Source organism: Rhamphochromis longiceps, linkage group LG4 (assembly GCF_057381845.1).
Source record: "Rhamphochromis longiceps isolate RC_006_pf linkage group LG4, R_longiceps_female_GT1.1, whole genome shotgun sequence".
Taxonomy (NCBI): Eukaryota; Metazoa; Chordata; class Actinopteri; order Cichliformes; family Cichlidae; genus Rhamphochromis; species Rhamphochromis longiceps.
In genome coordinates this window covers 18132170-18156926 of record NC_140560.1, presented here as the reverse complement: position 1 = coordinate 18156926, position 24757 = coordinate 18132170, and the positions used below count along the sequence as shown (strand labels likewise).

Here is a 24757-nt window from a genome sequence, read left to right as displayed (position 1 = left end):
TGGCTCCAAAACACCCTGGCAGACGAAGGCCTTCCCCAGAGTCTCCATCAACACCACCTTTCCTCAATTCTTATGATGTATTACCACCAATTGGAATAGGCCATTAGAAGTATACTTCATCTTGTCTCCCTCTATTCTCTTTCCATCACCCCCAACCGGTCGCAGCAGATGGCCGCCCCTTCTTGAGCCTGGTTCTGCTGGAGGTTTCTTCCTAAAGGGAGTTTTTCCTCCCCACTGTCGCCCAGTGCTTGCTCAAAGGGGATCTTTGGATTGTTGGGGTTTTCTGGCTTTTTCTGTAGTGTTTTCACCTTACAGTATAAAGCAGCTTGAGGAGACTGTTGTTTTGCCATGATGCTATATAATCTTAAATATAACTGAATTTCCTAAACATCTATTATAGCATCAAAGTAAAACAATAAAACTAAAGTATACTTCAATGAAATTAATCAAAATCTCTAACCCTACGGTGGCCCTGAGAGGCCAAACGGACACCAGCAGTAAGAAAAATGCTGCAAAAGCACACAAAACACAACGGAAATAGGAAAAACAAAACAGCATTTTTCTTATCGCTGGTGTTTTCTAAAGTTGCAGTCCGTTTGGCCTCTGAGGGCCACCGTACTAACCTGACCAAAAAAGAAGAGAAAAAATGAATAAATAAATAAAAATCCAAATCACAAAAACCTTCTGATTTCTGTTGTGTTTTATTGTGTTGTATGAAAGGACTTATATTGCAAGGTAAAATCCCCAATATATAAACCAGAAATCCCAACAATAGCAAGTCATTTCACACTTGCTAGAATTCCAAAAACGTCCAAATCTTTTGCATCTGTGTGAGTTTTTGATACAATTTTATATCAGCTTCAAAAGAAACAGAGCGATAAAGTTTTTCTCTTGAGTTCTGCATCTCCCTGCCCTTTTACAACATTTTTGTTTTGGTGGCTGAGTGGCAATTTAGAAAGCTAGCATGTGATTGACAGTTTCCAATTGGCTGAAAGAAGAGATTTAAATTAAGTTTGATAAAACCTTATCTGGTTTCATAATTTATGCTGCTAGTTTGGTGAGTTAAAGTTTATGACGCACTCATCTGATAATTCATCGAGATAACTTTTGACTTCTTTCCTTCTTTATTATTATTATTATTATTATTATTATTATTATTATTATTATTATTATTATTATTATTATTATTTAAAGGAACCTATTAAATCTTTTTTGTAATGAAAATCAATCAATAGTAATTGTCGATAGAATGAAAGTCAAAATGGAATTTCTTTACAGATTTGTCGTCAGCTCTTAAGGATTTACGTATTACATGATTTATGACTCATTACATTTTTGTTATTGTTGGAGCTATTTGTTCTTTATTTATTTTTTTTGAAATTAGTTAAAGTTTGTTGTTAGTTTACTTATATTTTGGGGTTTATTTGTCGGTTAATATTTTGTTTTAACCCTTGTATGGTGTTCGGGTCTGTGAGACCCGTTTTCAGTTTTTTTCAAAAGAAAAATTAAACAATTAATTATTTTTTCAACCTGAAATTCATTGGCTTTGGCTTATTTTCTGTGAAGAACATAAATCCGAACTAATTTTCAATGGCCTCATACTGTACCTCCCCCCACACATTTACATTACATACAAGGTGTTCGGGTCCACTGGACCCAGGTCTAATAAAAGTGTTGAAAGTGCAGGTCCTGTGTTCCCACACTCTGTCTTCCTCCTTTCTGGTGCTGCTGATAGTGTTTTCTTCCCCTCCTGCTCCCGCACAAAGTTGCAACATTGTTGAAAATTCAACTATCAACACCGTCTGCTCTTACACCTCACACATTTTACCCTCTTTCTTGAGGGATCCAAATTTTATTCTCTCATACCCTGTCCCACACTGGCAAATTAGGGGCATAAATATTATAAATAAGACTTTGCCAGTGTGGTTCTTTATCACAACTGAACAAGATGGCAAAAGATGGCGAGGGCCATCCAATTGATTTTGGAAGAGAGAGGGGCTTTTTATAACATTTTATAAAAAAAAGAAAGAAAGAAAAAAGAGAAGCACATTAATTCATAAATGTGATCTAACAAAGGTAAAGGGAAAAAATTAACCATGTTTGCTGTTCATATGGCTTGTAATTGGGATGAAGTAAACATCTGTTGAGTAATTTAACATAAAATTGTTTGATAGTGTTAATTTGGAAAGCCAAAACTCTAGCGGGTCCACCAGACCCATGAACACTGGCTGAGTAATAAAGATATGAACACCACACAAGGGTTAAATGATTTGTTTTGTTTGTTGTTATTTTGTTAAATTAGTAAGAGCTGAAGGGCCATTTTGTTTCTATGAATAAAGAGACTGGTATAGGACCAGCATGCATTGGGGTGGGCCTGTGGTTTTTTACCAGAGCAGGAGAAGCAGCAGGAAGGATCTTGTTATTGCTTGCCAAGATGGATAAATAAACCAAAACTCTCAACTAAAATGTTTGGACAATGGACTTCTTTTGCCTGCGTACGAAATATTACCTCAATGCAGCAGTGGCTTGTGGACTTTAAGTTGTGGGACGTTTGATCTTTCAAAAGTAAAGGAATTGCAACTACAGTTATGATTTATAATGTATGCATAATAATTTATTATAAAAACCTGTATTGAATTAAGTAGCAGAATGAAACTTTTGCAAATAAATTAACAGTTTCAAAATTGCAGCACAGACTTCTTATTCAGCTACTCAGCACCCTTACCGTAATCTCGATAATAAAAGTAGCAACCTTATCCTTATGTCGTATGTGTATTTTGACTTTTGTTGCCACGATGCCAGATCTCTCTTGGGAATTAGATTTTTAATGAGATTTTTTTTATCTGGATGAATAAAGGTTTAATAAAAACCAAATTCAAGGTGACTTTGGTAATTGCACTCAACAGACCAGCTTTTCTGACTTGACTTGACCTTTCTGGACTACACAGCCGGGGCTGAGCAGCCGCCTCCTTCTCAAAAATGCGTGTGCTTTTTTCCAACTCGCTCCCGGCTTGTAGGCCTATTACGTTACAGCGACGCGACAAAGACTGTCCAAATTCGTAGACTCCTCCAAATGCAGTCTACAAATGCGTCCTCCTTTTCCCCGAATTTGAAGGATGGGTCAAGTGATTGTAGGCCTACAAATGCGGCCTCAGGAGGATGCAGCCCATGAATTTGGACAGCCCCACATACAAGGCACCATCATTAATTCAAATTCATTTTAAGGCCAATTACGTCACAGCGACGCGACAAAGGCTGTCCCAATTCGAAGGCGGCTCGAAATGCGGCCCTCAAATGCATCCTTCATTTCCCTGAATTTTAAGGATGGGTATGTGTATCCTTCATGGCCCAACATATCCCAGACTTCATAGCATGGCGGTGGGTGTGGATAATTTTGCCAGAAAAAACGGCAGACGGCTGAAGCTTTCAAATATACTCCGCTCAATAGTCAACCTTAGTCTTACAGAGAATTTGATGTTTTTATGGATAATTAAAGTCAGTCATATATCCACAAACACAACAAGCTGAAAGTCAGTGATGCTGCTCGGTTTGCAGTCCTGAATATCACGGCACAAGCAGGATTCACTGCACTGTTAACTTTAGCTATGTTATATTGCTGCCTCTGTTCGGTGATGTCGAACCAAACAGACTTTAACGTGTCTTTGAACGAGCTGGCGGTTCACTCGTTAAGCTGAAAGAAAGATGCTTTAATCACAGGAGTCACACATGTGTCCACTGAATCATCTGGGAACTCTTCTTGTTTAGCACTTGTAATAACACAAACACCAAATCCTCCTTCTCTTGTGCTGTTTGTAGCAGTGTGTACACCTGAGACTGTCACCTGTCTGTCTGTCCTGCACTCTCTCTCTTTGTCTTTCTTTCTGATTGTGTAATAAAAGTATGAACATGTATTTATAAGTTACACTTGTGTTTGAATCCTGCAGCTTCTCACACATTTGATTTCCATGTGTGACAACTGCAGACAGACTGAGGGACCCACTGCTGCACATCATCTGTGAGGCTTTGCACCCCTGATGATCCATCAGGACAAACTCAGCAGTGTGTGAGGAAGCAGAGGAGGAAGAGCCAGCAGCAGCTGACAGATGGAGAGAATAGACAGACTGTTCCCTGTTTGTGAAGGACTGCTAGAAAAGTTTAAAATAACTAATTGTCTGTCCTGAATCAGTCTTATTAGGTAATGTTCAAATAATGTTATCATCCCAGTGTTTTCAGTGTGGGAGAAAGTACTCAGGGCCTTCAAGTTACACACTATGAAAGGCAGCAACAAGTTTAATATTCAGAAACATAAAGTATGTATCAGCAGCAGAATGGACCTAAAAATAAATGTTTGTTTCAGTTCTATGAAGCTTTGAGTATTTTGGATTAGTAGCACTGCTGTGTTTGTTGCATCACATTACTGTAATTGTTTATATGCTTTATATATTCTGAGGTAAGTTGATCTATAGTGTTACATCATATTCTATAAGGATATTATGTGTTTGTATACTTTCTGCCCAGTTAGACCCATTTAGCAGAAGTCAGCCTGTTTAAGGCTCTGATATCTATTCTGTGTGACTTAAAGCAGTTATGACATGGTCTGATTTTCTCACCCAATAAAGGAATATTTAATATATCAGTCTACTCTTCATTCTATCAGAAACAGTTATCACAGCTCGTACATTTTCTTTTTACACATTAATGTAAGCATTGAGCCAACATGTTAAAAGAACAATATTTGTCTCTTATATATAATACATGTATATATAAACTGTGAGAGATACTTGTCTTTGAGTGAAGATTTAAGGTGATAGGAAATATAAATAACTGCAACTTGAATCTTTACTGAAGCTGTAATAACTAATATTGATTAATATAATACTAACTTTAATATTGGCCATATTATATTTACATTACCAAAGTGAGATGACTTTAGTCTCATGAACAACATTAGCTAATTGTTATTTACTAACTAATCCTAAAATGACTGTTCAGTACAACCATGAAGCCCAACAATCATGTTTTGCAGTCCTCTGGTCTCAGCCTCAGATACTTATCAAATCACGCAAAGCTCATGTTGACACAAACAAACAAATGAACAAAAGATTTTCTCCTTCATTTCTGTCAAACAAAGCTGTTTGAAACGTTTCCAGCAGTTCGTATCATGGTTGCTGGGCAACCTGGGCAGCGCGACAGAGGCTGGACCGTCCCATTTCACAGGCCTCGCACCTCTGGCCTTAGCGGTCTTTGAGTACGCGGCCCTTGTGGACCGTTAAGGCTGCGTACTTTAAGGCTGCAGAGTGCAGACCCTGAATTGGGATACAGCCACTGTCAAACCTAAAATGAGGATGTGGGCACACCTGAGTGAAATAAGTGGAAGCTGAATGAAGCTCCACCCCCTCATGTCACTCATCTGAGAGAAACGAGGAGTCAGGCTGTTCCACTTCTTTATTAAAGACAGATGCACAGAGTGTGCAACAAGTCAATCTAGAGCATTTGCATTAAATTATTAGCAGCAAATGACTGCTTCTTACCCTTTTAATTCCCATGGAAACAGTAACAGTATAGTTTTTCACATACTGCTTCTGCATTTTGACTCAACTTTTGCTACATAAACATAGATGTAGTCAATATGTGATAATCTGAGGTTGTTTTTACTCATTTTACAACCAGATCACTGATACTAACTCCTGAGCTGACTGTATGCTAACATGCGCCACAAATAAGGGTCACATTTGGATTTAAAACAATCACCGAGAAGCTTCCACTGAATGCTACTTTCCCCTGCATGACACTGAAATCATTAACACATACTAACCCTCCATACCCTGTAGGAAACTCACTTCCTTGGAATAACATTTCAACAAGGAAAGAGTTGAGAGCAAATGTCCTTCTCTTGAAGGACAATATTTGAACAAATCCAGTTACACAGCTCAAGAAAATATTACTCTAATGGAAGAAAAAGGCAGTAATTAATTAACAATATGTGTATCAGTAGTACAAAAAAGCTATTATGGGGCGACCGTGGCTCTGGGGATGCCTCCACCAGTGTGTGAATATGAGAGTGAATGAATAGTGGAATTGTAAAGCACTTTGGGTGCCTAGAAAAGTGCTATATAAATGCAATCCATCATTATTATATCAAAATGTAAAGGGAAAACAGTCTGATGAGCTGAATGGTGAGCTGAAACTGAAACAAAATAAAGCCTATCATTAGGAATTTAGGAGCAACTTTATTGTAACGTGTTTGCTTTTTACAGCTTCAGTTCTTTTTTCACTCAGTAGGTGGCAGCAAACTACAAACAATGGTTGCATTTTACACTCGTCTGTTTTCATTAGAGGCAGAACCCAGAAGCACATCCAGGTTTAGGTCTACTGCTTGGTGCTACACAGAAACAGGCTGAACAGACTGGAACTCACATGAATTTGGACGAATCGAAGTAAGAACGTCACTTATGCTCTTCAGTTTTCTCAGAAATGGATTAAGCCTACACCTAAACCAACGGATATGTTCACTGACTTTTTCTCTTAGTCTGGAAATACTTAGTCAGCCCATTACGCAATTGAATTGATTATCATGACCCTCACTAATAGCCACTTACTAAGCTAAGAGTAATGTGCAAAACCCATTAGCCAAAGTAGTATAAATATTTTAACTTTTAGCAAATCCAGCAGGTTAATTAAGTGATTTCACATCATATGTTCAAACAGCTTGTCAGTTTTTAATATATCCCATGTACGCATACTTAAGCTTTAAAAATAAAGAAAAGTGCAATGACCTGATAGATGTTTGCTGAAAATTGTGGTTTACATCAGCACCTGCATTAAAATACAAAGACCCTGTTTTGTGTGAGCTGCTCGATACCATGAAGCAAGACCTCTGAACATCTCAGTTTTTACACACACACACACACACACACACACACACACACACACACACACACACACACACACACACACACACACACACACAAGTGCAAGCAAATGGTGTTTTATATGCTGTTGTCTAAAATATTATAAAATAAACCGTCTCTTTTTATATGTGGGGGGGGGGCACTCAAAAAACGGAGGGGACAGGTTGGCACCAGAACACCACAGGTCTGCCCCGAGATGAGTGTGAAAATGTGATTATCAACAAGCCCACCTGGACTTCAGTTAGGTCGCACGCTTGTCCAGAGTTCACTTTGTCTTCAAGCGTTTTAATTTAAAACATAAAGTGAGGCCTACCCCAAGCTAAAAGAAGGCAGATTATGTTCTCAGATAAAGCAAGCAATGAGGGCGAAGCAGAGAAAGTACCTGCACAATACATTCACATAGATCTAAATGGAATTTCTTTGAGGACACAAACATCTGGGGAGTAAACAGCTGTTTCAATACCTAATCACAGATTGTGCTCTCTGTTTTACATGTTTTTAGTAAGGCATAATTAACTAAAAGGCTAGAGAGATGAAAGGATGCCAAGCTGATACCAGGCCTCAGTCACATGGATTGTTTCTTAAATTCTGAAATTAAGTGGACATGCAAAAAGATCTGGCACTTCATATATTAAACTGAGAAGCTGTGCTGACCCAAGAAAGCGCCCAGAAATTTGGGCAAATGTCTGCTCTGAAGTTTTTAGCCAAACCAAACTGCAGGTCAGTTTAAAGCGCAAAATTGTGCAAGTAGTCCAAACTAAACCGTTCTTGAGATGCAGAAATGTTGTCACACACAAAAATCAGACGATTGTGCCTCCAAACAAATTGCACTTACAAATGCTTGTAACATAAATGATGAAAATAGTAACTGCAAAGTTGAGACTGAACAGTGTTTCAGTTAAAGTGATAAGCTAGCCATTCAGCTGACTCATTGGTGATTGCAATGATTGCAGGTTTCATTATAGAAGAATATCAAGGAGAAGACAGATGGCAGGGAGTCAGAAACGGGGGATGGAAATGCAAGATATTGAGGACAACTTATGAGCCCAGGCGTCAGGTGTGAACAACAACAATAACTGGGCTGTATTTAGGTGTACAGATCACATGACCATCAAAAGAGCAGTGTAGGAATGAGAGAAGATCAACAGGGGAGAACACAAAGAGGTTTATGGACACAAACTGGGAAAGGTGGCATGCTCAGTTGATCAGTAGAATACCACACTAGACTTTCTTCCAGGACGGTTGAGGACCCTGTTGTGGGGGCGAAGCTTGGGTCCAATGTTCCCTCTAATTTTTCATGTGTCTGAGCGAACACACAAACTCTCTGAGCGGTCCCTTGGACCACTGTGAGCAACAGCAGGCGTGTGCACTGTGGTCACGTCAGCATTGAATCCATCCAAGTTACATGGTTTATTAAAATAATCAAATTACAACATTTAAATTTATGTTAGACTTTTTTTTAATTAACTCCTTTAGCCCACTTACAACAAAAATTCAAAAAAAAATCTTGTTCATGACCTGTGTAGTATGTTAACACTATTTGAAGTAAAAATAACTTGAACTCCAATTTTGAAAACGCAACTTTCTTTTTAAAAAAAAAAAAAAAAAAAAAAAAAAGCTCTGACTTGTATTATGAGTATGAGTCTGTGGTCTGGGAGAGAGTCCTGTAACTCTCTGTCTGCAAAATACAGTATATAATGACCAATGTTGGGCAATTAATTATATAATTACGTCTTCAAAAAAGTAACTGATCTATGCAAACAAAGTTTTTTGCAGCTGTTTACTTAAAATGCAGCCAAGGCGTTTTTTTAAATAAACATTTCAAACTATTTACAGAACAATCAGCTGTTCTGCATCAAATTTGATGCCACACAAATTATTTGTGCCACTCCAAAAATAATTTCAAATCAAGATCAAATCAAATCACTTTTATTGTCACATCACATGTGCAGGTACATTGGTACAGCACATGTGAGTGAAATTCTTGTGTGCGAGCTTCACAAGCAACAGAGTTGTGCAAAATACAATAATGTAAACAAGCAAAATACAAGAATGGCTACATCTGAAACTAATAAATATATGTACAATATATAATAGTATATGCATTTCTGGATGTGTATACTAAATATTTTTCTACGTGTGTGTGTGTGTGTGTGTGTGTGTGTGTGTGTGTGTGTGTGTGTGTGTGTGTGTGTGTGTGTGTGTGTGTGTGTGTACACATATTTTACAAATTAAATAGAGTCAACAATAAATAAAATATATAAAAATATACAGAGTTGAGACATGTGCAAAACAGTGGCGTTACTGTACAGTATGGAGTGCATAATGTTAAAGTTCCAGTAGTGAAGCTGAGGTGTCTATGAAGTGTTCAGCAGTCTGATGGCCTGATGGAAGAAGCTGTCTCTCAGTCTGCTGGTACGGGACCGGATGCTGCAGAACCTCCTTCCTGATGGAAGCAGTCTGAACAGTTTATGGCTGGGGTGACTGGAGTCCTTGATGATCCTCCCCGCTTTCCTCAGGCACTGCTTCCTGTAGATGTCTTGGAGGGAGGGAAGCTCACCTCCAATTATCCGTTCAGAGCACCGCACTACTCGCTGGAGAGCTTTGCAGTTGTAGGCGGTGCTGTTGCCATACCAGGTGGTGATGCATCCAGTGAGGATGCTCTCAATGGCACAGTGATAGAAGGTCCTGAGGATGCGGGGGCTCATGCCGAATCTTTTCAGTCTCCTGAGAAAGAAGAGGCGCTGCTGCGCCTTCTTCACTGTTTTGTTTGTGTGTACTGACCACGTAAGATCCTCAGCCAGATGTACACCAAGGAACCGGAAGCTGCTCACTCTCTCCACAGCAGCGCTGTTGATGGTGATGGGGGTGTGTACTTCTCTGCACCTCCAGAAGTCCACTATCAACTCCTTTGTCTTTGCGACGTTGAGTGTGAGATGGTTGTCTTGACACCAGTGGGTCAGGGCGCTGACCTCCTCCCTGTAAGCCGTCTCATCACTGTTGGTGATAAGACCCACCACTGTAGTGTCGTCCGCAAACTTCACAATGATGTTGGAGTTGTTAGTGGCCGTGCAGTCGTAGGTGTAGAGTGAGTACAGGAGAGGGCTCAGTACACACCCCTGTGGAGCACCAGTGTTCAGTGTGATGGGGGATGAGGTGATGCTGCCCATTCTGACCACTTGGCGTCTGTCAGACAGGAAGCTAAGGATCCAGCTGCAGAGGGAGCTGCTCAGTCCTAGATCCTGCAGTTTCCTGTCCAGCTTCGAGGGAACGATGGTATTGAATGCTGAGCTGTAATCTACAAACAGCATTCTCACATACGTGTCTCTCTTCTCCAGGTGTGACAGGGCAGTATGTAGTGTCAGGGCTATGGCATCATCAGTGGACCTGTTGTGGCGGTATGCGAACTGTAGAGGGTCCAGTGAGTCGGGTAGTGCAGAACAGATGAAGTCCCTGACCAGCTTCTCGAAGCATTTGCTTACGATGGGGGTCAGGGCTACAGGTCGCCAGTCGTTCAATGAGGAGATGGTGGAGGATTTGGGTACAGGGACGATGGTGGCCATTTTGAAGCAGGCTGGGACTACAGACAGAGAGAGGGAAAGGTTGAAGATGTGCGTGAACACTGCAGCCAGCTGAGCCGTGCATGACTTGAGGAATTTCTGTCCACTATGAGATAAAGGAGAACAACAGGAGATGTATCACTCCTGTAACACCTGTAACATTCAACAGTCGCCTCATTGTTCTGACACACACAACAAAACTATTGACTACACTACACAAGTTTTGCGCTAAATGTCTCAAATCTCTCACATTTCAATGGTTTGATTTTTGCTCACAGGCTTTTGAACGTTTTCCTTATAAAACGCAGTTTTTACTGTTTCTTTTTGCAGTAAATATAAACAGTGATAGTATTCAGGAAGAAAAACAAACATTGCATATATTTTTAGCATAACTCTGGTTTTACGTGGCCTATCAACACAATTTAAAAACTAGTATAAAGTCCACACTTTTCCATCAATTGATCTGTCTGTCCTGCTCACATCTCCAATGGTTGTACACGGTGTCATTAACGTGGTTTCACAAACACCGGTTTTAGCCTTTGCTGCATTTTTAGGTAAAAGATTGCATGTAACTTTGTTGTTTGCAAAACTTGTGGATACATTTTTAAATTAAAAATTTCTATTTGCATTTCAAGTTATGAAGATATTTTGTTAAAAATGTTTGTGGTGTTACAGTAAAAACGTAACTTTTTTTCTACTGGTCTGACATGGTTGCTGGCGACTTCAACCACACCAACTTAAAGACAGTCCTCCCCAGATTCCACCAACATGTCTCCTGCCACACCAGAGGAGACAAGACTTTAGACCAGGGCTGCCCAATCCCGGTCCTCGAGAGCTACTATCCTGCAGCTTTTAGATGCATCCCTACTCCAACACAGCTGAATCAAATGGTTTGATTACCTCTTCAGCATGCCATCATGTTTGGCAAAGGCCTGATAACAAGCCATTCATTTGATTCAGCTGTGTGGGAACAAGGATGCATCTAAAAGCTGCAGGACGGTAGCTCTCGAGGACCGGGATTGGGCACCCCTGCTTTAGACCATGTGTATTCCAACCTGGCTGGAGCCTACAAAGCCACACCCCTCCCCCACATTGGACAATCGGACCATCTCTCCCTGTTCCTCACACCTAGGTATTCACCACTCATCCAACGTGTGAAACCTGCTGTGAGGACAATTAAAGTGTGGCCAGAGGGGACAGACGAAGTGCTCCAGGACAGATTTAAAAACACAGACTGGAATATGTTTACCCACACAGACCTGGACCAGTACGCCTCATCTGTACTGGATTACATCTCCGAAACCACAGACAGTGTCACCACCCAGAAACGGATCACCATGTACCCCAACCAGAAGCCTTGGATGAACCGGGATGTTCGTCTCCTCCTGAAGGCCCGCAACACCGCCTTTAGGTCAGGAGATGCACACGCCTACAGTACAGCCAGGACTAATCTAAAGAAGGGCATCAAAAAAGCCAAACACCATTACAAAAAGAAGGTAGAAGAACACTTCTCCAACTCCAACCCCCGACGCATGTGGCAAGGACTCCAGACCATTACAGACTACAGGACCACCAAACCCTCCCCCGCATCCTCTGATGTCTCCTTCCTCAACGAGCTCAACAACTTTTATGCTCGTTTTGAGCGAGGGAACCCCACAACCACAACCAAAGCAGACGTGACGCCAGACCACCAACCTCTGACTCTCTCCCCTACCGATGTAGGAGCGGTGCTGAGCAGGATCAATGTCCACAAGGCTGCAGGTCCTGATGGCATCCCCGGGCGTGTTCTCAGAGTGTGTTCTGGGGAGCTTGCAGGAGTGCTGACAGACATATTCAACCTGTCCATGGCCCTCGCTGTGGTACCGGCCTGCTTCAAATCCACCTCCATCGTCCCGATACCCAAAAACTCCAACCCATCTTGCCTCAATGACTACCGCCCAGTAGCACTCACCCCCATCATCACTAAGTGCTTAGAGCAGCTGGTCCTAGCACACTTCAAATCCTGTCTCCCCCCCACCCTGGACCCCCACCAATTCACATACCGCCAGAACAGGAGCACAGAGGATGCAGTCTCCATTGCACTGCACTCTGTCCTCTCACACCTGGACAACAACAACACCTACGCCAGAATGCTGTTAATAGACTTCAGCTCAGCATTCAATACAATCCACCCCTCACAACTCATCAGGAAACTGACAGACCTGGGCATCAGTTCCCCCATCTGCAAATGGTTACTGGACTTCCTGACCAACCGCCCCCAACATGTCCGGCTGGATAACCACTGCTCATCTACCATCACAATGAACACCGGTGTACCACAAGGCTGTGTGATGAGCCCTTTCCTCTATTCCCTCTTCACCCATGACTGCAGACCTGCTGATGGTTCCAACACCATCATTAAGTTTGCAGATGACACCACGGTGATTGGCCTCATCAGTGACAACGATGAGGCTGCCTACAGGGAGGAGGTGGATCGTCTGGCTGAGTGGTGCGACAGAAACAACCTGCTGCTTAACACCGAGAAGACCAAGGAGCTCATCGTGGACTACAGGAGGAATGCTGACCCACATCCACCCATCCACATTAAGGGGACGGCTGTGGAGCGTGTGAGCAGCTTCAAGTTCCTGGGAGTCCACATCTCCGAGGATCTCACCTGGACGACCAACTGCTCCAAGCTGGTCAAGAAGGCTCACCAGTGCCTCCTCTTCTTGAGGACTCTGAGGAAGAACCACCTGTCCTCAGACATCCTGGTGAACTTCTATCGCTGCACCATCGAGAGCATCCTGACCAACTGTATAACAGTCTGGTACGGGAACTGCTCTGCCTCGGACCGGAAGGCGTTGCAGAGGGTCGTGAAAACTGCCCAGCGCATCGCCGGAGCACCACTTCCTGCCATGAAAGACATCTACAGGAAGCGGTGTCTGAAAAGGGCTGGGAAAATCATCAAAGACCCCAGTCACCCATCACATGGACTCTTCACCCTCCTGCCCTCTGGGAGGCGCTACAGGAGCCTCCGGACTAAGACCACCAGGTACCGGAACAGCTTCTTCCCCACAGCTGTCAGACTCCTGAACTCTGCCTCCTGACATCTGACCCACGTTAAACTCATGGACTGAACACACACACACAATGGACAACTGTACCCTCAAACACACAATAATAACATGGACTGAACCACCACTCACAACCACTAGCACTTTATATAGCCTCTGTAGGAATTATATCTCACTTATCTTAACTGCACTACTGTATAGTTCTGTGTAAATAATCATTCTGTACATTCGATAATTTTTAACCCTACAACTGTTTACAACTTGCATAGTTCCCATTTCTGTATAGCTGTATATCTCAGATTTCTGTAAAGTTATTTATTTCATATTCTGTATAGTTTTTCATATTTATATCCTGTTCATAGCTTGTACTCACTACAGCCTGTACATACTTATAGTTATAGAATATTCACAACATACTTCATACCGTGTACATTATAACATACCATAATAGACCCATTTCTGTAATATACTCACATATCTATATTATTGCTAATATATATTGTAATATATCTATATCACTAAAGCACTTCTGGATGGATGCAAACTGCATTTCGTTGCCCTGTACCTGTGCATGTGCAATGACAATAAAGTTGAATTCTATTCTATTCTATTCTATTCTATTCTATTCTATTCTATTCTATTCTATGACCTCAAACTCTGACAGGCGATAACTTCCAGTTCAGGTCAGACCCAATCTCTCTGATTGGTCAAAGCAAGAGTCTGCCTACCTGAAATTGCTCTATTGATCACTGTTGTTTTTTTTTTTTAATGGTAAAGGGTAGGGCCACCTCTAGTTTAAATTGCTTTATCGCTGGATCGGGAGGAGGAGCCACAGCTCAGGGTTTGCTTCGTGAGTCAACGAGATTGTCATTTTTACCTACACTGGCCGATCTGTGAAGACGCACCTGCCTCTCTTGGGGATTCTCGCTCCAATACAATCACCTCACAATGTGTTGGAGCATGTGTAGACTGACTAATTCAGATTTTGTCATGGTCGGGTGAGTTCTGGATTTTTCCAGCGTGCCGGTTAGTGATGTGCGGATCGATCCTGAAATATCGATTCCTCCGATACCAGTCATTTATGTTCTAGAATCGATTCTCACATTAAAATATCGATATTTTAGTAATTTAGGGTAAATTTGTAGTTTATCATTAACAGGAACACAGTGGAAAGAATTGTCTACACTCAAAGGAACTACTTCCTCTTCCGCCTTTCATAGTCATTTGCGAAATAGGCTGTCTGTCTTGCAGCCCCTTGGCGTGCGCACTCACAACAATGGCTGAGCGTAATTGGAGTCATGTGCAAACCTATTTTACCTCCACAAAAACTGACACGTGGTTTGCGATACATGTGGCAAAAACGTGAGGTGTCGTGGCCACACTAGGGAGACAAAGGCTGTTGGGGGGATAAATACATTTTACAGTGTTTATTTATCGGATAAAATACATTAAATGTCCGGAAACAGCGGGGGTGTCCAAATTCAGAGGCTGGTTCCACCTGAGGGCCCGGCCTTCGTGGTCTAAAGAAAGCTGGGTAGTACGGCACGAGCTCCCTCGGTGGAGTGAAACTGCCGTCAGCTCCTTGCTATCTAAAATATAACCGGACACTGGTGTAAACTCTCGACCGTCTCACACTTCTGTTTAATCAGTTTTCTGTTTGACGTTTATTTAGCTGTGTGAAAACCCTCCTGAGGGATTAATAAAGTTAAATTTTATTTAATCTAATCTAATAACTTTAATCTCAGCCAAACTGATTTACTCACAAACAAATAAAACACTGAAAAAGCCAAACAATAACATTTTTAAGTTATCTAAGTGACTTATATATCATGTTTAACCCGAGTAGTGAAAGACCACAGGGGTTTGAAAACAATGTGTCGATGGGCTCAGATATTTTGAAGTTTACATTCTCACCTGAAAATATGTTAAAAGTTTTTTTGCGACCCAGAAAGAGAAATAAGAGTAATATTAAAACTAAGCATTGTTGGAAACAAGTACTCTGATGTCCTGTAGTCATTATGATGCTATAATTTGAGATACAATCAATAAAATAAGTTTTTGTACAAAGTATCGGTATCGGATCAGTATCGTCGATACCACCCTGAATGGTATCGACGATACTTTGTATCGGATCGGAAAGGAAATCAGTGGTATCGCACATCACTAGTGCCGGTGTTCTCAAACATTCAGTGCCAGGATGTCGACTAACCCTCGTTAGTGAAGGCTTCAGTCATAGAACCTCGTCATAGTTAAACTCTGTTTTAATTGTTTTCCCCTGTGCTCTCAGCAGCCCGCTGGATGCCAGCTCTTCACCTCCATATTCCTGACCTCAGTCCGACGCCGGTCTGCTCGCAGCTTCTTTGTTCCACGCACCTGCCTCTCTACCCAGCTTGCAACAGTTTTTGTGTTTTCGGACTCCATTCACACCTCACCCGGACCCCTCTCCTTTCCCATCTACGTCTCGCCTCCGCCTGCACAACTAAGACTGTTACTAATTACTGCCCATCACATACCACAGAACGTGGTGACGTTTAATGACATTACGTCACAGAACGTGGTGATGTCATAGTGACAGTCCTTTCATCCTTTGATGTTCAAGTCCTTAAATAGACGAAACCTGTCAAAGTGGATTGATTATTGAGCTATCGTTTTGTTGGAGTGATACAGCACATAAAAAGCAGAAATGAGTTTGAAACCTAACAAAGAAAAAGATGTTAATTTCTTGAAAACAATGGTTAACAAAAGTGAAAAAGAAACATATGCCAGACAGTTCGACCACAGACTGCATCCAATGATCGATGAGGTTGAAAAGCTTAAAACTGAGCTTGACTGCTTCAAAAAACTCCATACAGTCAATAAGAAATGGATCGAGGATCTAACAAAAGAAAACAATGAACTTTTGCAGAATAATAAGATGCTGGGTTCGGTCTGTGTGCCCTCTATGTATTTATGAGCCCTCGTCTCCCTTTGTGGTTGTTTCATGTTTTCCCAGCCCGTTATGTCTGTGTTTTCCCCGTGCTCTCTCTCTCCTCCTGTCTGAACCTCTGTGCACTTCCTGTTTACTTTGTGACTCTCACGCCCGTACATGTCATGTTCAGTTCACCCCGCCCTGTCTCGTTATGATTATCAGTGTCACCTGTGTTCCCCGTGTGTTCCCACTTTCCTCGTTAACCCTCTGTGTATTTCTGTCTGCGTCTCCCTCTGTTCAGCGTGACGTCGTCCCTCATGCTGTGTGTGATTCCCCCGTGTTTCCTGGTGAGCTTTATGTTAGTTTTTCCCAGTTTAGTTTTGTATCTCCTATTATCTTTGGTCAGCAATAAAGCTGCTTTTTGAGTTCATCCCCGTGTGTGTGAGTTTTGCATTTTGGGTCCTCCTCCTGCCTGCCACACAGCCGAGCCTTGACATTTGCTGGAAACAGAAAAAGAAAAGGTGGCACGTCAGGAATTTCGCAACAGCCAAGTTGTTGAATTATTATTGAAACGCCACAAAGAGGAAAAAAAATAAGATGCAGCAATTTTACGAGGAAAATACTAAAAAAACTCGAAGACAAAGCCAATGCTGCAGAAAGAAAGTTAGAAAAGCTCATAGAAATGTATGATAACCAAATAGAAAAGCTTGAGAGAACAGTAAAAATTAGTACAGGTGTGACCGCCAATGCGGTTAAAGAACGCGAGGAGGAACATCAATCCTCGCAGTATTGGATTGAGGGTCTTTTGACACATATTACAAAGTTACAGGACGAAAATGAATTAATGGGTAAAACCGTGAAAGAATTAACAGACGAGAAAGATCAAATGGGCAAAGTAATAGACAACCAAAAGGCCCAGAATATGGAGATCAAACGGAAATGTCAGAGTAATATTAGAGCTCTGGCCTTGGAAAAGAAAATGAAGGCTATGGTCGAAGATGAAGTTGATTCTTTGAAAAAGAAAAATGAAGACCTAAAAAAGGCCCTAAGCACAGAGCAGGAAAACCACAGAAAGACAGCAGTGGACAGGTATAAAGTAAAAACGGCACATAATCAAGCACTGGGTGAAAAGGTGGGTCTCGAAGAGAAACTGTGCTCCACAATAAAGCAAAGAGAAAAATTTATACACAAAGCTAATTGGCTGGAGAAGAAAGAGCACTACTTCCAAGAAGAACTGTAAAGTGCATTTTGTCCTTTGGAAAGGCATTTCCAAATGCAGTTCACTTCAGGGAAAAGAAAAGGTGAAATTTAGGGATATGTTCCTCAACTTGAAAAAGAAATGCATAGACGGTGTGGAAGGCATCCCCTTTGTTGGAATAACAAAGGAGTTTCTTGAAAAACAGCTGAACTGTCTATGTACCAGATGCAAATATCTAGAGACAGCTTTACTAGATAAAAAACGGGAGCTGGAATAGTTTCAAAAGAAGTACAATGGTATGGTAAAGACAGGAGCTCATTGGACCAGTGAACCAAATTATCGAAAAGGCTGGCAATGAAGTATAAGAGATAGGTCATCTAAAATCTAGAGTGAAAGACATTCAACTCAAGCTTAAATTAGAAAAACAGAAAAGACATAATTTCCCTTACATTGCTTCACCCATCAAAAAGTCACGGAAGCGAATATATATATCAATTTTTTAATGAATAGTTGGGTTGCGGTCACGTGGTTCTGATGACGTGCGGAGGCAGCGCGATTTTTGAGTGGAGGGCGGAAGTAAACATGGAGGACACTGTGGAGAGTCAGGAGAGCAGCTATTGTGCAACTTTAGACCCCGTTTCTCGGGAGAGATATAAACAGATAGTTAAAAAATATATCGGACGTGATCCGTATTCTTTGAAAATGTCCGAATACACCACAGAAGTAAAGGATTTGCCTACTATCGAGGCTGTGGATATCACCAACTACTTGGTCCTCCAGACTTCTTACTACACTAGGCAGCAAATGAAAGCTTTCAAGAGTCTGGAGGCGTACAATTTTTTTTGTCAGCGGGTGGGTCCACAACCTTGGAACAAAACGTCTCCGTGATGGATACAGTTTGGTGTTTGCAAGGGTGAGTGTTTGTTCTTATATTGCTTTATCTTAAACACGCTAACAGTTAGCGGTAGCGGCTTTAACGTCAACAAACATGCCACATCCTTAGGACTTCGTTAGAGTGACAGTTGTTTGTTTCAAGGTAAACCATTCTCAGCGGTCTAACGAGACACCTCTGAAGACTTGGGTAATTGCAAAGGAGGATGGAGAAGTGATTGCAGCTCATTGCAATTGTATGGCAGGGTTAGTAGCCTAATTAAGTAGGATGTTATTGCAATGAGAACACACACACACACACACACACATATACGCATAGGGCACTGCTAGCATTTTGCAGGTGTACTTCAGTAGTAGTGGGGAGAGAGTGTTTTCGTTTAGCTAAGAATTCATCAGCTAAGAATTTGTGTGATTGCCTTAGATCCCTCATGACACTCAGATGCATTTTTCAGATAGAGGGTAGAACTATTCAGTCATGTCATCACCTAGATAATGATTTCTCTATAGGCTGTTGAGAAAGAGTTAATGAATAAACATGTTACTTCAAATAAAGTGCCATTGCACATTAGTATTAGTAAGCTATGCATCATCAAAATGTACTGTAAATATTGCATTTCATGTTAAAAAGATTATGTGCTCTATTTCCAGACTATCAGAATCATGCTCGCACGTTGGAGCTGTTCTTTTTGCAGTTGAAGCTGGGGTGAAAATGAGAGCGACATGCACATCAGAGCAGTGCAAGTGGCTGATGCCATCTCATGTTAAAAAGGTAAGCCAAAAAGCAAAATGTAGGATAAAGAATGTTATATTGGGACTTCATGTGACAGTAGGATAAAATATCTTCCCCTATACTGCTACCTTGTCGTGGTGGGGAAGCTTGAGTGCCTCAATGACCCTGTAGGCTATACCGGCGGGGGCTTCAAGCTGGTAGATCTAATCAAGCCGGGCAGGTTGCAGGTGAGGGGTCAGACAAAAGGCAGTACTTTAATAAATGAAGAGTTCTATTCCAAAACGCTATAACAGCATTTAAAAGCCATTTCCTTTTTCATGACTAACATAACCATGACTGCAGAACCGTATACTGTATATCACACCCTTCTCATGCATGCCTCAACACCCTAGCACTTGTTTTCTGCGCACACACACACCTGACTGCAGCACTTTATATATTCACATTTCTCATGCATTCCTCAATACTCACAACTCCTCACACCACATTTTCATCAACATGGAACTGCTTACTTTCCACTCCTTTTATACCCAGCACATGGCACCTCCATCCCCACCCAACATACACACACACACTTCACTGCCAACCAACCACTATACCCAGCCTAAAACACACATACTCACTCCACTGCCATCACTGTTCAATTTCGAATATTTTTGGAAACGAATATATAGCGTTTTGGAAAAGAGCTTTTTAAATTTTAATGATCTTCTTTGGCTTAATTTTTCCAGATTCCTGCTTGCCCAGTAACTCTGATTGACTTCTCTTCAGCAAAGTCAAAAAAACGAAAGCTTGAGTGTTCCATTGATGGCTGCACAAGTACACAAAAGGTTGGGAAATCACTTCCATGCCCAAGAGTGCAGAGAGATTCAGAGACATACTGTAGGTTTTTTGAGAGTTTAAGCAAAAACTGTCCAAGGAGTGCAGCACTGATGTCTAGGGAACCTTACCACAAAGAATTTGTCCCCCAGTCTAGCATGCTTCCTAAAACTGTGCCTGAGTACAGAACACCAGAGACACTGCAGCTCCCCCCCAAAGACCTTGAAGAGCTATGCCTGGACTTCCAGCTTGAAGAGCTCACCCTGTCCCAAGTCCAGGCTGTAGAGAGGGCGACTCGAAGTCAGAGTGCAAGCAGTATTTGGTTTAGGCAAAGAGCTGGACGCGTAACTGCCTCTAAGCTGAAACAAGTTCTTAAGACCAACCCCCAGCAACCATCAAAGAGCTTGATCAAGGCCATATGCTATCCAGAGGCATATAGGTTCACCACAGCTGCTACAAGGTATTTAGGGTTTGATGTAGGGTAAGGCAGAGTTAAGATTTGGGGTATGAAACTGTCCATAACTGTAACTAAAAAAGTGTTATGAAGATGGAGGTTAGTTATAGGCTTATACGGCTAGGGTTATACAGGGTAAGAACTAAGTATAGTTTAGGGTAATGGCATATTGTATAATACATCACTTTACTGTTTTACACATCCAATACTAAGTAATAATTTCCTTTTCATGTTTGGCATGTGTACTGTTTATAGTTATGGATGCAAACATGAAGCACAAGCCAGAGGAGCATATGAGAAGCTTATGAGCCAGGAGCATGCAGGCTTCTCATGTATGGACAGCGGTCTCTGGCTGAACCCCAAGTGGCCATACATGGGGTCCTCCCCTGATGGGATAGTCACTTGTGACTGTCATGGAACTGGCATCTGCGAGATTAAGGTATTGACTCTGTTGTAGTCAAGGCCATAGGTGTGACATCTTTCCATAAGAATCAGTGAACTGAGTAAAAATGCAGGAAATACCTTTTCTAATTTCTAATCTATTGTTCAATTAAGATAAGATGAGGCTTTATTGTCTGTGTCAAATAGACATTTGTTTTGGGCAATGAGAGATTATGATAACACAGACCACACCCATCATCTTTGCTTCTTCACTGTTTCATCAGATAAATCTTGATTGTTGTTCTCATCACTGTGATTTTAGTGCCCACACTCTCAGAAAGATGCGGTCAACCTGCGCATGCGTGCTGGGGAGAAGGGCTTCTGCCTCATCAGTGACGGGGATAATGTCACACTGGACCCAACTCATGACTACTATTACCAAATTCAGGCACAGCTTCACATTGCAAATGCAGAGTACTGTGACTTTGTTGTGTGGAACCGCAATGACATATTTGTTGAAAGGATTTTGCCTGACCTTGAGTTTTGGGATGATGCGATTCCTAAAGTTGAGTGTTTTTTTAGAAACAGTATACTCCCAGAAATACTGGGACAGCAAGTTACAAACATACATGTGTAATGTGATAAAAGGACGACAACATAATGACATTTTGAATATTGTTATGACCTGATGGTAGTCATGAGTTCTGGCTATTGTATTTGCTCTGACGTAGCATTAGAGCACAAATTGTCATTTAATTTTATTGTACATTTAATTGTGTCATTTAAGTGTTGTGTAACACTACACAATGATTAAATGCTATTGAGGCAGCATAATAATACATTGGTGGTTTATTTACAAGATTAGACTTTTAAACAAATAAACAAAATAGATTGCAATCCATCTCACAGTATAATACTGTACAAACTGCCAGCACAATTTGACAGTTGGAGAAAAATATTTCATTTGAAAACATTTACAGACTAATCAGGAGTCAGGACTTAGGTACTACTATTACTCTACCCTGTTCTACTTATCACCAGAGCCAAGCAGCAGATACTGGACACTACTCTTCCTCTCCACCCCCTTCTGTGAGCCGTGACAGTGACAAGACATTTAATTTTTTTTAACTGATTGATTACCACCCACCCCCCTTACTCCAGTGGGACAACAGACTCGGAGAGATTTGATAAGGCACAACAAATTACCCCAATCTTGTCGATCAATGCATGTGTCTCACCTGGCTTTGTGGACATGTTCTCTATTGGCATAGCCCTGCTCTGCAGAATTTGATATTTCCTCCTGACTAAACCTATGACTCGCTCAACATGGATACGCAAATTGGCTATTTTCCTTGTCTCTGCCACTTCATAGGCTGACAGCTGTTTTCTCCCTTTAGTGAATGCCGGTGTCTGTAGTGAAGCACAGTAAAACCCCACATTATCGCCAATATTGAACCCACGATCTGCAAGGACAATATCTCCAGGTAACAAGTTATTTAGGAGGCCACTCTCTATTGTGATCTGCTTATCGCTAACTCTCCCTCCCCAGGCAGAAGATATGTAAGTGACGTAGCCTTGGGGGGCAACACCAATCAAAAATTTTACAGTGTGATGGTGCTTGTAGTTGGACCAAGTTTGAGCTTGTGCAAGAAGATTAGATGGTCTCTCAATAAAGACTTCAAAGCAATCAACAATCACAGCCACTTTACATCCAAATGCCTGTCTGAAACTCAGTGGCATCGTAGCTTGAAGAACATGTCGCTCTGGCCACTCAATTAGGAACTCTAACCTTTTATGAAGTATGTCAATTACTTTATGCCAAACTCTAGAAGCAGTGGACAGAGAAATATTGAACCTGAAAGCTAAATCTTTCAGGGGCAGATTTAGTCTCAGCCTCAGCAAAACTAGTATGAATTGTTCAAATTTGGACAACAAAGACATAGGTCCCGAGGTGATATAGGGCTCGCACAGTTCAAAAATCTGAATTAAAACTAAGAAGTTGGGGAGCCCTGTGTAGAACTTTGTCTTGTCTTCATTTTTTTCAAAAGCCTCCTGGCTGAACTGTGTGTCCAGAGCCTTGCTCCGAAGATCAACCAGCTCTGCTGTGTTCTGTCTCAAAACATCCTCCATCTTCTCGATGTCATCCATCGTCAGCTCTGTCTGGCATCCAGCATCCGCACAGCCTGCAATATAACAGTGGGGGAGCATAATCAGCATAATAGAGGCAACCTCAATTTTTACTCATTTTCACTGTAGGAGTTTTTTTAGTGGGCTATTAGAATCTGGTGTAATGTGTTTAATTCACTATGTTAATTTAATGTAATTATTTTTTTTAATCAACAAAAAAACATGTTGCGTCTAAACAAAAAATATATTTATATGTTTCTCACCACAGAAACCTTACATTACGGATATCTTTACTTATCTGTGAAAGGAGACTGTCTGGAATCTGGCAATATAAGAACCATAGCAGTGTACAAAAACCTGTGGTGTGTGCCTGACGGTAATAAGTGCCACTTTTTCTTTTTTTCTGAATAAAATGGTATGGATTTACTCTGTGATTAAAAAAAATCACAAACATGTAATATGTAACTTGGACCATAATCATTACAGATAATGGCATCTTTTTCTCTTTGACATGATTCTTGTTTGTTTTACATCTCAGCACAATATCTTACCTGGATAAGTGAATGTCTCATTCACACTGAAGTCTTCTGGTTGTGGATTCTCAGCTGGAAGCTGCAGTTCGGGGTTCTCCACTGTCACTAGGCTCAAATCCGGGCTCTCAGCCGTCTGTTGCATATCCAAAATCGCCTCTGCACATCGATGCTGTTCTGCCTTAAGCTTCATTCTTTTCTCTCGTTTGAGAACTGATTCCGATCTGGGTTTTCGTTCGTAGCCGAGATTGACCGTCGGAGCCCAGTCCTCCGACTCGTCGTCATCCAAAGCACTTGGGCAGCCTATAGTCCCAATCAAGTCAATATTAGACTACTAACTTAAAAGCACTAAGTAAACGAGAATTTAACGACAACCTAATGCTAATAAGTTCGTTTGCAAACATAACATTACCTCTGACGAAGTGGTCGCTGCAGACACGGGCATTGGCAGACTCTGCTCCTCCCAACTGTAAACGTAAATTTAAAATCCATTTTTTCCTACGTTTTTCGGTTAGAATTTTCCATTTTTCTCCTCTTCGTTGGGCTATTTTTGGTACCCTAAAATACCGTTTATCAGTTTCTCTGGTCGACCTACTGGAGCATCCGTAAACACAACAGGACATAGGCATTTTGCGTACTGTCTGTCTGTGATTTTGCGCTTATCTTTTTCACTTGGGGTTAATTTTCTACGTAACATGAGCTGAGAAGCAGCAGCAACGCTAGGCTAATGCTAGGCTAACAAGCTGGCTAGCTAGCAAGTTCAAAACCTGGTTCTAAACTGAAAGAAGGTACAAAAACAGTTTACTTCCAAGCCAGAGTATCACGCAAAAAATCACAGAAATTATCTCTTGAGCTCAAGCTGCTCCATCTGAACCCAGGTTTGCTCAAACTAATGCAATAAAAAAATGTGGGTGCCATGAACATGCAGACTGATCTGTGCAAAGTGAGGAGGATAGCAGTGACATGGCATTTTCAAACCATATCTTTTAAAAGCCTGCACTGAGAAGCAAAATTTCTAGCTTACTTCGTTTTTCCAATTCAAGACAACTCAAATAAACTGGGTTGATCAGCTTTTTGAATAAAAACTACTGGTAACTTATTTAAACAAACTGATAAAAATTGAGTTTAGTATATCCTTACATTTTTTAATTAAACACAATGTTAGAGTTTACAGTGTACATGATAATGGAGTGCT

General features: G+C 41.3%; 2 protein-coding genes and 1 long non-coding RNA gene across 3 annotated transcripts in view; 1 reads left to right on the top strand and 2 right to left on the bottom strand.

Annotated features, from left to right (window-relative positions):
* Positions 1-24757, bottom strand: part of LOC146671371 (uncharacterized) — a 394396-nt gene that overhangs the window by 53882 nt on the left and 315757 nt on the right. The gene's annotated exons all lie outside the window — the stretch shown is intronic.
* LOC146671384 (uncharacterized) lies at positions 18501-21594 on the top strand. Its single transcript, XM_085403583.1, has 6 exons — positions 18501-18543; positions 18667-18767; positions 19170-19290; positions 19983-20530; positions 20780-20963; positions 21228-21594. Exons 2-6 carry the CDS (start codon positions 18760-18762, stop codon positions 21540-21542), a joined length of 1176 nt encoding a protein of 391 aa, XP_085259709.1. The 5' UTR covers positions 18501-18543; positions 18667-18759; the 3' UTR covers positions 21543-21594.
* LOC146671383 (uncharacterized) lies at positions 21835-24191 on the bottom strand. Its single transcript, XM_085403582.1, has 3 exons — positions 23975-24191; positions 23584-23865; positions 21835-23088 (listed from the first exon to the last, which is right to left on the bottom strand). The coding sequence occupies exons 1-3, from the start codon at positions 24189-24191 to the stop codon at positions 22058-22060; spliced, it is 1530 nt and encodes a 509-aa protein (XP_085259708.1). The 3' UTR covers positions 21835-22057.

Coding starts and splice junctions, on each gene's coding strand:
- LOC146671383 (XM_085403582.1), bottom strand. CDS start 24,191: ATGCCTATGTCCTGTTGTGTTTACGGATGCTCCAGTAGGTCGACCAGA. Junction 23,866..23,974: donor CAGCGACCACTTCGTCAGAG/GTAATGTTATGT, acceptor TTGGGACTATAG/GCTGCCCAAGTGCTTTGGAT. Junction 23,089..23,583: donor TGAGACATTCACTTATCCAG/GTAAGATATTGT, acceptor GTTATATTGCAG/GCTGTGCGGATGCTGGATGC.
- LOC146671384 (XM_085403583.1), top strand. Junction 19,291..19,982: donor TGCCATCTCATGTTAAAAAG/GTAAGCCAAAAA, acceptor TAATTTTTCCAG/ATTCCTGCTTGCCCAGTAAC. Junction 20,964..21,227: donor CTGGCATCTGCGAGATTAAG/GTATTGACTCTG, acceptor CTGTGATTTTAG/TGCCCACACTCTCAGAAAGA.